The sequence below is a fragment of the Plasmodium falciparum genome (assembly GCF_000002765.6).
Source record: "Plasmodium falciparum 3D7 genome assembly, chromosome: 11".
In the NCBI taxonomy this organism is placed as follows: Eukaryota; Apicomplexa; class Aconoidasida; order Haemosporida; family Plasmodiidae; genus Plasmodium; species Plasmodium falciparum.
In genome coordinates this window covers 862,501-878,684 of record NC_037282.1, presented here as the reverse complement: position 1 = coordinate 878,684, position 16,184 = coordinate 862,501, and the positions used below count along the sequence as shown (strand labels likewise).

Below are 16,184 nucleotides of genomic sequence, written 5' to 3'. Positions count from 1 at the left end.
AAATGATATTACATATTTCTACACGTATGATTCGAAAATTGTATTATTCCGTTTTTAAATTATTTATATAATTTTTTTCCTAATTCTTATTTTTTTTTTTTTACTTCAATTTTTTTTTTTTCTACTATTTATTATTTTTCATATAGGTCAGAATCGAATAAATAACTTTATATCATACATTATTAATACAAAATATTCATGTCTAATATATGTCTATTTTAATTACATATTTGTAAACATAGAGCAAAGATGTTTTATAAATTATAAAAAATATAGTTAATACTTTTCTTTTTTTTAAATTATATATATGTTTCGAATATATCAACAATTACTAAAAAAAAATAATAATAATTTAATAAATTAATAAATAAGTACATATATATAATATATATATTGTAGATATTATAAAGTTGGTGTTTTTTTTTTACCGTATGAAATAAAATAAAAAATAATCTGATATCAATGTAGGAGAAAAAAAAAAATTTTTTTAAGGAAGAATGTGTTTCTAAATATTATGTAGAATATGTATAATATATATATATATATATATAATATTTAAACAATATATGATGTTGGAATAATTTAAATAGTATGTTGAAAAAATAAACAAAACACAATAAAAAAAAAAAATCAAAAAAAATCAAAAAATAATAATAACATATAAAGACAAACTAATTTTTTAAATATTAAAGATATATATATATACATATATATGTATAAAACTTTTGAATTAAGTGTTGATATATGTATATAATTTAAAAAGAATACACTTATATATTCCTATTTTTTTATAAAAAAAAAAGAAAAAAAAAGCATAATATATAAAAATTAAAGTAATTAACAACAACAAAAAAAAAAAAAAAAAAAAAAAAAATTAAATTAAATTTAATTTAATTTAATTTAAATCAAAAATATTAAATACATATAATTATATATTTATGTTTTAATTTTTATCAACTGATCTTTCTATTTTTTTTTTTTTTTTTTGTTCTTATTGTATCAAGTTTTAAAATGTACTCAACATGTAATCCTTGAACTCTTGAAAACTTATCTGTAAGGGAAAAAAAATATATATATATATATATGTATATATTTATAATAATAATATATATATTGCATATAATTAATTAGGAACATTTTGTAATTATATGTATGTTTTTTTTTTTAAATATGAATTTACTTTATTTATAATATGTTCCCTAGGTATCCCTTTTTTTATACTATGAACTGATAAGAAAAAGTTATCAATATCATTGTTATCTAAAACTTTATCATGAACTAATGATACGATATCACTTTTACTAATGTAACCATCCTCATCCTATAAAATAGGAAAAAAAAAAAAAAAACGAATAAATACAAAAATATACACATCAAAATAAACATATACATATATTTTATTTATTTATAACCTTATCAATTTTGTTAAAAGCGGCTTTCAAAAAGGTCGATTCGATATTTTTCCATCTATAACATCCAGCCATAAATTCTATAAAATAAGAAGCATTACAAATATATATTTATTATATTGTTTTATTATATCATACGATGATTCCCAATATATATATATATATATATATATATATATATATATATATGTATATATGTATGTATGTATAATACACATCAAACTTGATATATTTATTTTTGTACTTTGTATAATATGTACCTGTGTAAGTTATGTTTCCCCTATCATTAATATCCAAAGCCTGAAGAATCCGATTAATATCCCATTTTTTTATTCCTACACTAGCCAAAACGGTATAAATTTCTCGATGACTCAATGATCCGTTATGGTTTGTATCTAATTTATAAAAGAGCTCATTGATATACTTTATGTGATTATTGATTACACTTAATTCATGTGCCATTATATTGATAATAATATTTCTTATATTTGAATGTTTCATATATGACTTCATATTGTTTAAAACGTTGGGGGAAATTTGAATTGGGTCGAAATATCCTTGAAACCACGGATGGTGTAAAAGCTATAATTAGCATAAAAAGGAATATAAAAAAAAAAAATAAATAAATAAATAATAAAACATTACACATATAATTATATATCCATTATATGTAATATATATATATATATATATATATATACATACACATAATATGTATATTTTTTTTTTTTTTTTTTTTTTTTTTTTTTTTTTTTTTTGTAATAACTCACAACTGATGCCATGGGCCTCTTATTGTAATCCTTCTGCAACATTAGCTTCAACATATGCAATGCCGTTTGAGACAATTTCGACTTTAAACTTTTATAATCTGGTTCATCCCTAAATATACTTTGTTTAACCTCGTCATATGTATTTCCACCAAATGGCAAGGATTTAGTAAATAAGAAAAACATGATAACTCCAGCTGACCATATATCACATTTGATTGTAAATTTTTTTTTGAATACTTCTGGAGCCATATATAGAACTGTTCCTGCAGCTGTTTTACTAATTCCTTCTGACTTATTAATTAATTCTGCTAGACCAAAATCGATAATTTTTAAAGTATCATCGCCTTTTTCTTTGAAAAGTATATTTTCAGGTTTTAAATCTTTATGTGCTATATTATTACTATGCATATATGCTATGGCACATAAAATTTGAAACATTATGTTTTTTATATATGTTTCATTGAAGCTTTCTGAATTTTTAATTCTACTCATTAATTCACCACCTTCACATAATTCCATTACAATATATGTACAATCCACATTTTCATATACATCAAATATTTTTATAATATTCGGATGATCCAAATATATTAATACATTAATTTCTTCATTTATTTTAATATGTTTCATGCTCTTCTTTTTCAAAATCTTCACCACTTTATATAACTTACATATATTATCCTCTACTAAATGTACCTCACCAAAAGCACCATACCCAAGTATTTTCTTAAAACTTAAATAATTATATATGGAAGAATAATCATAACCACCCAATTTTTTTCTACTTATAATACAGTTCCTTTTTATTTTAAAATTTTTTGTAGGGTAATATTTTTTTTTTATCTGCTTCAATAAATCCCAATACATTTGCCGAAAATCCGTATAATTCATTCTATTATTTTTGCTGCTGTCATAATCTTTATACACGATAGATAATATATTCTCTACAAATATAAAAAAAAAATGATAAATTAAATCAAATATCATAATATAAGAGCATTATAAATATACAAGCAATATACCTTTATATCATAAATATTGTTAATAAATAAGACACAAAATGTAAAAGTTACACAAATAGAAAATACATATAATGTTATATATACAACATATATCTATCTATATATATATATCTATATATATATATTACTATCTACGGGAGGAAGCTCCAGATTGTGACACAATTTTTGTATTAAGGATTCAATTTCACTAAAATGTAAAAAATTCTTATTTTTCACATCAAATTGTTGAAAAGTAGCTCTGGCTGATTTTTCAAATATTTCATTATTTTTTAAAACTTTATCTATTTTGCTTTTAATATAAAAAGGAGTAACCATAATATCTTCATCAATATTATTTTGTTTCTTTAATTTATTATTCTCAAGCATTTTTCTACTCAATGTTTGATCGATGTTCACTTCTAAATCATTTTCATACTTTTCATTTCCTTTTTCTTTGTATCTCCCATTCTGTTTTATAAATTCTATATTTAAAGGAAAATTCGGTATTCCTTTAATTTTTCCTCCATATTCAAAATCATTTTTGTTAAAAACTCCACCATGTACAGATAACATTTTTTCGTCCACTCCATTTTCTTCATTATTTCTATTTACTTTTATATTATATTTTTTTTCATAATAATCTTTATTAATCATATTTCTTCTATTATTTACTATTTGTTTTGGAATACCATTTTTTTGTTTACTCATATCATTGTATTTTTTATATTTCACATCTTCCACATAAGATAATAACTTATCATCAATTCCGTTATCATTACTTTTTAATTCTTTTTTTTTGTCATTATCTAATAATCCATTGGGAAATTTTAAAAAATGTATTTTTTCCTCATTATCATTCATTTTATACCATTTATTTTTATCAAAATTGAAATCTTTATTCTTATCTATATTTAATTCAGTTTTGGAATTATAATTTATCGAATTTTTACATTCAATTTGATTATAACTTACTGTTTTATCATTTCTGACGTTCCCAAGTTTGCTCTCATCAAATGCACCAATTTTTGTTTCATATTTTTCTAATGTATTATATTTTAATTGATCTTTTTTATTTATTTTATTAATAGAATTAAAACTATTATTTCTTTTAACATCAGATGATACAAAAGAACGCGATAAACCATTTTTATTACGATGAAAAAAGTGACCAAATGCTCCTGCATGTAATATATCTGTAAATTTTATTTTTAATTTTTCCTTCTTTTCTGAACGTTCACATATTTTATCTTCCTTTTTAAAAAAATCCTCAATGTGTTTTTTACTTTTCATTTTATCCAGAAAATGTTTTATATTATGTTTTTTTTTATCTTCACTATTTAATAATTCACATATTTCTTCATTTTTTCTTTTAGTCAATTCTTTATAAGTTTCTTTTCCTGTTTTTAAAATATCATTACTATAATCTACAGTTGTATATTTTGATATATTGTTAGTATGTTCTATACTATTTAATGTATCTCCCTGATTGTAAATTAATTTATTATTATTATTATTATTATTAATATTATTATTAATATTATTATATGGTAAAACACGATTAACTTCATTCATAATATTATATGTATTCATATTTTCAGAATCTGATATGTAATTTTCTATGTTATTATCTGTATGACTTCTTTGAATTTTTGGTGATATATTACCTATTAATTTTCCTTTCATATAATTATTGCCATCCATATACATTTTGTCATATTCCTCTTTTTCCTCGATGTGCTTATCTAAACCTTTAAAACCAAATGGATTCTTATTTTTGTTATCATTGTTCTCATTTTTATAATTGTTATACTTTTTGCAATTTTCTATTTTAACATCATATTTTTCAAACCATTCATTTTTATTACACATGCCAAATGTAGCAACTTCAATTTTATTTTCTTCTCTATTATATAATTTCTTTCCATTTCCAAAAGAAAACAGTTCTTCTCTTTTTAAAGTATTATTATCTTCCTTAATTATATTTTTAAAATTAAAAATATTTTCATTTTTAAAACCTTTAACATCAATATATTTTTGTTTTAAGTCATTATTAAAATTAAAATGAGATAATTCTTTATTCACATCATTTTTAATACTTTCTTCTTTATCATTATTCTTTAAATATTTATTAAAATCCTTTATTTCTTCATCATAATTATCATCGTTATTATAATTATTCTCTTCTTCGTCATAATAATTATCTTCATCATCATTAACATTATCATTTTCGTTATATTTAATATAATTATCTTCTTTATCATCTTTATAATCTTCATCACTAATATGATCATCTTCGTCGTCGACATTATCATCTTCGTCGTCAACATTATCATCTTCGTCGTCAACATTATCATCTTCGTCGTCAACATTATCATCTTCGTCGTCAATATTATCATCTTCGTCGTCAACATTATCATCTTCGTCGTCAACATTATCATCTTCAACCTCGATATTATCATCTTCATCCTCGATATTATCATCTTCATCCTCGATATTATCATCTTCATCTTCGATATTATCATCTTCACCCTCAACATTATCATCTTCATAATCAACGTTATCCTCATCATAATAATCGTAATCCATATCTTTCGTCGTTTCTTTATTTTTGTCTAATTTTTGAAATTTCTTAGTTCCCTTTCTATCTATATTTACGTCTTTTATTTCAAATATATTTTTTCCTTTTGATTTATGATTGCTATTATATTCATCACCATATTCATAAAAATTATCACATGCGTCAATATGATATTCATAAGTACTTTTATCCTTTTCGTTATATTTTTCATGGAAGTATAATAAATTTTTTTTATATAAATTTCTAGTAATATTATTATTCTTGGAATATTCCCTGATATTAGAATCATCCTTATTAAAATTCTTTTGATCATTCTTCTTTTTATTAGCATTATTATTATCCCCGTTGTTATTGTTGTGTTTGTTATATAATTCTCGTTTATTTATATTGTGAGAATCTAAAATATTTTTAATATTTACTCTTGAATAATTATTTAACATGTTGGCCTCTTCATTTGTAAACGAATTGTACGTTTTATATTCAACATTTTCTTCCTCTACAAAATTATTATCATCAAAATTATCATTTTCATAAATATCTTCCTCGAATATATCATTTTCTTCGTTTTCTTGATTTCTATAATGTAACATCTCTTTTGAATTATCATATAATGCGTTAATTTTATTTTTATATATAAGCCCTTTTTTATTATTTTTGTGAGACAGAATAATTCCATTGTTCTCTTCTTTATTAAACCCATTTTTATATATTTCATATAAGTAACATAACTCTGAATTGTTTGCACTATCTACATTTTTATCATCATTTTCGTTATCATATTCATCATCATCTAACACATTTATTTTTCCTTTATTTTTTTTTTGGTGTTTTTTATTTTTATTGTAATAATTTTCCCCATTTCCTTTATAATTGTTTTTCAATATTTCCAACACCATAATAATGTAAAATGATATAAAAATTTAACAAAATTTTCAATAAATAAATAAATATATATATATATATATATATATATATATGCGTACACATATACGCACGTTTGTATTTTAAGGCAATTCAATTTTTAGAAAAATACAATATTTAAACAAAAATAAAAAAATATAAAAAAAAAAAGGGAAAAAAAATCCCTAATCACGTTTTACCAGTAAAATCATCTAAAAACTATTTTTCCTTTAAACAAATAAAAACAAAAATTGTCTTTACCTTAAAGGGAAAATAATTTCTATCATTAGGAACTACATTCATTGTAAAAATTTCATATTATAATATATATATTCATAAAATTGTAAAAATACTTTTCTTATTCCTTATTTTATTATATAATTCAAAATATAGTTTACACATCAAAAATTATTACATGTTTTATAATTTAGGTGTACTACGATAAAATAATAATAAAAAAAACAACAAAAAAAATAAATAAAATAAAAAAAAAATGGGTTGTCATCTTTTGCAGATACATAATTTTTATCTCCTATATGTTATTTAAATTATTTTTTATTTTTATTCCTAATATTATTTTGTATCCTAAAATTATATATAAATAAAAAATTGCATTGAGTTTAAAATATATTTTATATTACATTATCCATGTGTATGATATAAATAAAAATTAATAATATATATAAATATAATCATTTAATATGTAACTAGGAATATAAATCACACAAAATTACACATATATATATATATATATATATACAATTCAAATTTGTAAAATGAATTATCAGAATATTAAAACAAGATTAATAAAATATATTGAACATAGTTATGTTAAATGAACGTACGTTGGTGTTTATATAAATATATATCTTAAAACAGTTAAAATAAAGTATATAGAAAATCAAACATATAAAAAAAAAAAAAAAAAACTTCAAGAAAAACAAGTATGATTTGAAAATAATGACGAAAAAATAAAAAATTAATAATATATAATTTAAATACAAAAAAAAAAAAAAAAAAAAAAAAAAAAAATGTTTATATAAATGCCAATTAATTAAATGAAGTTTTTTATTAAGGCAGTCATTATTGTATTAAATATATATATATATATATATTAAAAATATTATACCACACTAAATTTTAAGGTTTTATATGAATATAGGATTATTTTATTTTTTTTTTTTTTTCTTTTTTTGGCAACTATTATAATAACTATGTTTTTGAAATAATAAAATAAAAAAAAGGAAAAAAAATTATGCATATATTTTTTTATATAAACAGAATTGATTCCTTAATAAATAATTTTGTAAAGTAAAAAAAAAAAAAAAAAAAGCTACATTTTTTTTTTTTAATATTATTTATTTTTATATACCTATTTTTATACAACATATTACATTTTTATAAAATATATTATGTACGTTCATGTAAAAAAAAAGAAAAAAAAAAAATTCGTTTTCCTTAATTAAAAAGCCATTATTGTATATATAATTATGTAGGTAAAATCTATATTTTTTTTTTGTTTTTTTTATTCCTCTTCCCAATATTTTTATAAATATGGACAACTTTTTATATCCCCTTAGGGAAATTATAAATTTTCTATCGTATAAATATAAAAAAAAAATTCAATAAAATTAATGAGATATTTGAAAATACATAAATATTTTCGATTTTTACTTTTATTCCATATTATTAATATTTAAAATTTTTGAGTTTTTTTTTTTTTTTTTTTTTTTTTTTTTTTTTGTTCTTAACAGTTAATAGTGTTTATATAAATATATATATATATGCATGTATTATTTATAGGATAAATTTATTTAGTTGTATAAAATTTTATATTTTTATATTTTTTTATTTTTCGCTTTATTTGTTCTTTGTAATTTGGTTTTTTTTTTTTTTTTTTTTTTTTTATAAGAAAAATTAACTTATTATTTTTAACGTCATAATATAAAATAGTATATAAATAAAATAAACATTTATCATTCTCATTTATTATATATTATAGATTATAATAATTTTATTTTTGGGTAATAATTTGTGTGCATATTTATATTATTATATATATTTTGTGTGTGTTTAATAATTACAAATATATATAATATATATAACTTCAAAATTAAAAATGTCCAAATTACCTTTTTTTTAATGTTTTTTAAACAATAAAAGACGAAGATAATAATTATTATGTTTTAATTGAATGAATGATACAAAAAAAAAAAAAAAAAAAAAAAGGTTATAACCTTGTATGAAAAATAAAAAAAATAATAATTAGGATTAATACAATTATATATAATAATAATTAAAAAGGTAAATAAATAAAACCAAAAATAGCTTAAAAGAAAACGTTCTTATATATATATATATATATATATATATATATATAATATAATATAATATACATATGTATGTATGTATATAATGTCATATGTTTATTTAAAATTGTTTTTTCTTTATTATAAAAAATTATTTTAAACCGAGTATTAATTTGAAATATTCTTTAAATGTGATGTTTAAATTTAAGAATTTCCTTATAAAACTGTTTAAAAAATAAAAAAAAATTCTTAATGAAGATTTGGAGAATTAAAAAAAATATATATATAATTATTGTTCATTTTTAGTACACATTAGGAAAAAAAAAATATATATATATAATTTATATATAATTTATATATTATATATTTATTTTTTTTTAATCTTTAAAAAAATAAAAATAAAAAATTCCAATTCTTGCCCTTATCCTTTTTTATTACGAAATCAAAAATAAATACAAAATATATAAAAAAGAAAACAAAATATGAAATAAAATAAAAATATATATATATATATATTTATTTATTTATTTATTAACAAATTGTTATAATTTTTTCTTATATAAAAATGAAGCTGAATAAATTTTTTGATCGTGTATTTCTTTTTTCTTTTATATTTTTTAATATAAAATGTATTCAAAGTATTTCACTCAAGACACCCGGATTATATTTTAAAAATGATATTTTTTATACAAACAGGAATAATAATACATATGGTTTCATAGGATTTAGTAAGAAAGATTATTCTTTCCCAAATTTAAATAAAACAAAAGTATATTCTAATAAAGACATTTTAAAAAAATTTAACAGAATGAATGTTTTATATTCACAAGATTCTGAATATGGATTAAGGGAATATAAAAATGATAAAAGCTTATGGAAACGATTCGTTAATAAAATGTCAGAAGTTAACAAAAATGTTTTAACAAAGCTTGTCTGTGCAGGTACTTTCTGTTTAGCATTATATCCTGTATATACTATGTTATTAAATAGTAAAATAGAGTACCTTATAAAAAATATTTTAAAAGAAAATTTTTTGTATTTAAATATTCCTAAAAGTATCAAACGTTATCTTTTTTTCATATCGTTTGCTGAATTCAAGAGATCTCCTTTTTTCCTTTCAACAATGTTAATTGCATCATATACTTTATATGTTATTTTAAAGGTTTATATAGAAAAATATAGAGAATCAAAAAGGATTAAATCGGCAATTGAAGATTATAACAAAAACAAAAATGAATATATAAATACAGGTACAGATTCATCCACAGAAAATGACATGGATTATTATAATAATATGGACGATGATGATTATAATAAAGATTTTTACTAATATATAGAAAGTCGTTTAATTTTAATTTTTCACTTTTTATTGTTATTGTTTTATTGTTATTGTTTTAATGTTTATGTTTTATGTTTTATATTTTATGTTTTTTTTTTTTTTTTTTTTTTTCTGCTTCATTTTTTTTCCCCGAAACTTTTTAATTTTTAGTAATTTTTTTAATCATCCCTTTTTTTAAAATTAATTTTTTCATTCATAAGATTATCAATAATATCTGTGAACATGTGTGAGAAAAAATGAGATATAATCGTTGGATTCAAAAATGTATAATCATATTCCACTGGAAGATTTGAATTCAAAATTTTATTTCCTAAAAATAAAATAAATAATATAATACTCGTGTAAATAAAAACTACACTTATTAAATATATATTTTTGTTTAACGTTTTGTTTAAATAATATTAAACAAACTTGTCATTATATCGATTAGATCGTCCTCCAATATATTTTCAAATTCTTGTATTGAACATGTATTTATTTTTAAGAGATATGTAATGTATTTTTTTATATGATTTCTAATTATGCTTTTAAACATTTCAGCAAACATACAACAATATATATCTTCTATAAAATAAAAAATAATATATATAATCAATAATGTTATTTTACAAAAAAAAAAAAAAAAAAAATAAATAAATATAGGCATAAATTATATTCTAACTTTTTTGATAAATAAATTTTTCATTGATTGGAATATCCTTATTTTTTTCATCCTCCACATTTAACTTTTCCAATTTATCGAAATCAAGATAGTGCCTTTTAAAAAAACCTTATTCGGATAGTAAAAATAAAATAAAATTGAAAATAAAAATGTTTACATATATGTATATATATATTATATATATTTATATATTTATTTATTTATTTATATATGTGCTATATATTTTTATTACTTTTTGATCTTTCTTCAAACGGAATAGGTAAATTAATATATTTTTTAAAATACAAGGATTTTGAGTAAATATTAGTTTCAATTAAATTTTCAAACATTTTTTTTTTATTTTTCAAATTATCAACATTGCATGTAAATAACTTTACATGAATATAAAAATAGAACTTAGACATAGTCTGGATATCGTGTTTTTCTTGTTCTTTGAAATTTTCCTTTTCTATTATATCGTCTATTATTGAGAAAAATAATTTTTTTATGAATACTTTTTTTTCCTAATATATATATGTATATGTATACTTTTATTTTATAAAGAAATGTAAATACCATTTTTTACTCCATATAATCGTCTTATAGCATTCTGAAGCATATCTGTATTCATATTGTCCTACATTTGGTATATAAAAAAATATATATCATATATATATATATTTATATATTTATATATAATGTTTAAATTTTTTATATTTCGGTATTATTATTACATAGGTGTATTTGAACTTTTGAATATTGTCAAATATTTTCTGAGCGTGTGAAAAGGTTAGATCATCAAATCGTTTCTTTTTTTTTCTTTCTGATAAGGATAAAACTTTATTCTCAGTGCTTTCTGTTTTATCTCTTGTATCTTCATATACTTCTTCTATTCATTAAATATATATATATATATATATATATATATATATATATATAATGAAGAAAGAACTACTTCATTATATAACTTAATTTTTTTGTAATTATGAAACATATTTTATCTACCAATGTTCGTTTCTATAACATCACATGCATCGTATTTAACTTGTTCATTTTTTTGCATTTCAAAGATTTCTGTTTCTACAAACATTAACTCTATTTGAATGTTGCCCTCAATATCTATTAGTACATCGTTTAAAATGAAAGTAAATCTCAATATAATTTGTTCTTCTTTTTTAACAATTCCTATTACATAACAATGTAAAAATAAAAAAATAAAAAATGAATGAATATATGTGCACAAATTATTATTATTATTATTATTGTTGTTGTTGTTATTATTATGTTTTACCTTTGTTAGGATAAATTCTTAATATACTCCCAGGAAGAGTATTTTTATTTGAAACTTTAAACTTTAAATCCTTTAGAGATGAATAATTTTTAATTATAACAATTCTTTCTATTAAAGAACTAGTATGTAACAAAATATAAAAAAAATAAAAATAATGATAATATATAAATTAATAATAAGGATAAAATAAATAAATAAATATAATAAAATATTATGTAAAGTATATCACATATAAAATTTTTATTATAAAAAATTATTTTTTTTATTAACTTTATATGATTTTTACTTTACTGTTGTCTTACTTTGTGGGGGCATATAGAATATTTATAGAGCTAGGGGAAATGTAAAACAGCTTATTTTGAACATATATATAAGAATATGGTGGAATAAAATTGGAACAGAATGTTTTTATGTTTTGATCAGGAATATCGTTAATACACTTATTATTAAAGAGATTAATTTTTTTGTACTGATCCTTATATATATTATCTAATGTTGTATTTAATGTTAGTTCAATTTCTATTTTTTTTAGTTCCTATAAAGTTGAATGGTTATAAATATGCATATATATAAGAAAATGAATCGAAAGAGAAATAGGAAAGTAAATATGTATGCATATATATATTACTATATTTTTTTGTAAATGTTTAAAATAAGAATTCATTATCATCGTGTCATTAATTATAGATGGAGATAATTTGGAAAGCAAAATAAAAACAGATAGATATTTTTTTCTTTTTATTATTCCTTTAGGGTTTAAAACCATAAAATTGTTATTTTTTTCTATATCATAATATATGTCTACTTCACTATCATTTAACATATCTATATTTAATATGCATTCGTTTTTTATTCCCAAAATGTGTTCATTCAATTCCTTAATAAAAAAAAAAGAAAAATTAATAAGAAAATAAAAAATAATATATTCATATATATATATATATATATATATATTTATTTATTTATATTATTCATACTTTAATGTTCATTAAATATATAGGTGGGATATTTGGATGGAATGTTAGTGCACATAAATTCAAAGGCACTACTTTTCCATTTTCAATATCAATTATTAATGGCATATTGTGAAAACCAATATATTTATGTTTATAAAATAATGTAACTGTTTTTGTCCCCTTTTCTTTTATTGTGAATTTGGTAGGGGATATTTCACAGCTATCTAAACACCTCATAAAATTATTAAATGTATTATCAACATATAAAATGTGAGCTATCTATAATGTTAAAAAAAATATATATATATGTATATGTATATGTATATGTATATGTATATATATATATATATATATATGTTTTTTTTTTTTTTTTTTTTTTACCTCATCTTCGTGTGTTTTAACATAAGGAGGCAATATAGGAAGAATATAAGATTTTATAGTATTTATTTCAACATATAGCGATATATCAAGAGGGTTATATAAAATTAGATTTACGGATGTAATTTCATTTAAGGTATTATTTCCTATATTGAAATCTATATAATTAAAATTATTAAATAATTTCTTCATGTTTTCTATCCCTTGGTTTTGTTTGTATTCCATATCTATATTTGAAATATTATCTTTTAAGTACCTAGAATTTAATTATACATTTTAACATATAAAACGGTTATAAAAAAATTATATATATATATATATATATATATATATATATATATATAATTAGTATGAAATATATTTATGTTAATATAAAACCTACATATTAATTTTATCAATAGAGGTCATATTCCAGTATATTGACGTTGGTGTTTTAAAATCATTAATATCAATAATTTGAAAATAGGGAATAACGACGTTTACAATTATATCAATATAGTTCCTACAAGGGTTCATACATGCAATTATAAAGGTAGTTATTTTAATGAGTACATAAATATGAATATGTATATGTGTATATGTATATTTCTATACAATTATTTGTTCTTATATTCTTGTTGATTTTACTCATTTTCTGTAAAATTAAATAATAAATAAATAAATAAATAAAAAATTGAGTATAAATTTTTTTTTAATCCTTCATAAAAAAAAATACATATATATATATATATATATATATACATCATTTTTACCTCCTACGATGACAAAAAATCTGTACACAAAACGACCTTTCTTGTTAGTATTAAAACTAACATAAAAATATTTGGCAGAACACGAATTTATCATGTCTTCCGTATCTTCAGTTACTATATTTTTTTCAGCTTCTTTAGTTTCTTCTTCGTCTTTGAGAATTAAGAAAAAATAAATCATAAAAACAAATTAAAAAAACACTAAAATTTAAACGAATAAATAAATCTTTTTATTAAAATATAGAACTGGTTATATAGAATACCTAAAAATTTGACATCGTCTATTTGATAAATTTTAGTTTTCGTCCGGTAATTTATCTTAACAGGATGTTCATTTTGTATCCTCACCTAAAAAAAAAAAAAAAAAATATTAATAATAATAATAATAATAATAATAATAAACTTTTAATATACATATAAAAATAAAAAAAAAAAATAATAAAAAGTTTCCATTATTTTTCCTTTTTTCATTTTATTTATAACCTTTGCATTAAATTTTGTTCCAGATGTAATTGGGTTACTTTCAATTATTTTAGGATACATTTTAAGACAACATTTTATTATGTTAACGTTAATGTTGAATTTTTTACAACTTTTTATATGATCTTTCAGGTTTTCATTTAAATATATTATTTTGTTCTTCATATCTATATTATTTATATATAATAAATATGTAAAAAATAAAGGTATAGATTTCTTAACATAAGTATTACTATAAGCATATATATGTAAATTCTTCTTTTCAAAAGGTAACAAAGAAAAATAATAGAAATTATATATTTTTTTTTCTTCTTTAAAAGATGTCAATTGATTATTTTCCCATTGATTTTCTATATCATTTAAAATGTCTTCTTTATATAATTCTTCCTTTATATTATGATCAGTTTGTTCTTCTTGTTGTTCACTGAAATTTTTTTTTCCTTCTATATGTATATTAACTATATCATCGACTTCTTTTTTAATTAGGAAACATAAAACATTTCTCTCAGTCATATTTTCTATGGGTACTTTTTTAATGCTTTCCGTTTCGGTACTCACACGAGGTAAATTCTATATATATATATATATATATATATAAAAGAAACAAATGAAAATAAATTAATAAATAAATGAATAATATATAATATTAATAAATTTTTTAATGATATGATAATTTTATATAAAATATATATGAAAATTTATAATTAAAATTTGTATAATGAATAATATATATATATACATATATATATATATATATATATATATAATACAATCTTACAATGTCCAATTCTCCTTTGTTCAACATTACATTATTCATTTCATGAGAAACAAAAACAGATATATAATTCTTTTCAATTCCATTTATTAAATAAGAAATTTTTATTTCTGATTGAACTAGATTTTTTTTTTGTGGAGAATAAAAAATAATTACATTTAAAAAACTATTTTTGGGTACATAATTTATCAACGGATAAATTCTAAAATAAAAAAAATATATATATATATATATATTTATGTGTAAAAAATAAAACATATAATATAAAAATATTCAAAAAAAAAAAAAAAAAAGTAAAGAGACATTTTTTCTTTTATTATAATTGTTTTTCTTTTTTCTTTTTCCATCTTAAAGTTTTGACCTTATACTTTCAACGTCATTTTTAAATTGGGTAAAATCAATAATTTGTGTAATATCTGTATTGTTCTCAAACTTAGAAATAGTATAATTATTTTCTTCCTCAATCATATTTAAAAAGAAAATTTGTTTGGGTGAAAAAAACAAACTGTTCATCACATTATCTGTCTCACATAAATATTTTATCTTAAATTGGAAAAAAGTAACATATAAAAATAATGGTGGTAATAATGTTTTACTATTACATTTTCT

General features: G+C 19.0%; 3 protein-coding genes across 3 annotated transcripts in view; 1 reads left to right on the top strand and 2 right to left on the bottom strand.

Moving 5' to 3' along the window:
- Positions 1-1,006: 1,006 nt before the first annotated feature.
- On the bottom strand, positions 1,007-6,654 carry PF3D7_1122800 (calcium-dependent protein kinase 6; the record flags this gene model as incomplete). The annotated part of the gene is made up of 6 exons (XM_001347874.1): positions 1,007-1,051; positions 1,181-1,321; positions 1,413-1,489; positions 1,670-1,991; positions 2,180-3,123; positions 3,330-6,654. The coding sequence occupies 6 exons, from the start codon at positions 6,652-6,654 to the stop codon at positions 1,007-1,009; spliced, it is 4,854 nt and encodes a 1,617-aa protein (XP_001347910.1).
- A 2,878-nt stretch (positions 6,655-9,532) lies between these two features.
- PF3D7_1122700 (conserved Plasmodium protein, unknown function) lies at positions 9,533-10,297 on the top strand (the record flags this gene model as incomplete). Its single annotated transcript, XM_001347873.1, has 1 exon — positions 9,533-10,297. One exon carries the CDS (start codon positions 9,533-9,535, stop codon positions 10,295-10,297), a length of 765 nt encoding a protein of 254 aa, XP_001347909.1.
- A 167-nt stretch (positions 10,298-10,464) lies between these two features.
- Positions 10,465-16,184, bottom strand: part of PF3D7_1122600 (conserved Plasmodium protein, unknown function) — a gene marked incomplete at both ends in the record, with an annotated part of 8,087 nt that continues 2,367 nt past the window's right edge. The window contains 19 exons of the mRNA XM_001347869.2: positions 10,465-10,616; positions 10,718-10,870; positions 10,968-11,075; positions 11,200-11,427; positions 11,523-11,583; positions 11,681-11,835; positions 11,952-12,131; positions 12,238-12,356; positions 12,540-12,772; positions 12,866-13,114; positions 13,215-13,472; positions 13,575-13,827; positions 13,954-14,073; positions 14,199-14,205; positions 14,324-14,473; positions 14,584-14,668; positions 14,804-15,370; positions 15,579-15,777; positions 15,937-16,184. The exon at positions 15,937-16,184 is cut by the window's right edge and continues 85 nt beyond it. Coding sequence (XP_001347905.2) covers positions 10,465-10,616; positions 10,718-10,870; positions 10,968-11,075; positions 11,200-11,427; positions 11,523-11,583; positions 11,681-11,835; positions 11,952-12,131; positions 12,238-12,356; positions 12,540-12,772; positions 12,866-13,114; positions 13,215-13,472; positions 13,575-13,827; positions 13,954-14,073; positions 14,199-14,205; positions 14,324-14,473; positions 14,584-14,668; positions 14,804-15,370; positions 15,579-15,777; positions 15,937-16,184 — 3,525 coding nt within the window. The remainder of the gene's footprint in view (positions 10,617-10,717; positions 10,871-10,967; positions 11,076-11,199; positions 11,428-11,522; positions 11,584-11,680; positions 11,836-11,951; positions 12,132-12,237; positions 12,357-12,539; positions 12,773-12,865; positions 13,115-13,214; positions 13,473-13,574; positions 13,828-13,953; positions 14,074-14,198; positions 14,206-14,323; positions 14,474-14,583; positions 14,669-14,803; positions 15,371-15,578; positions 15,778-15,936) is intronic.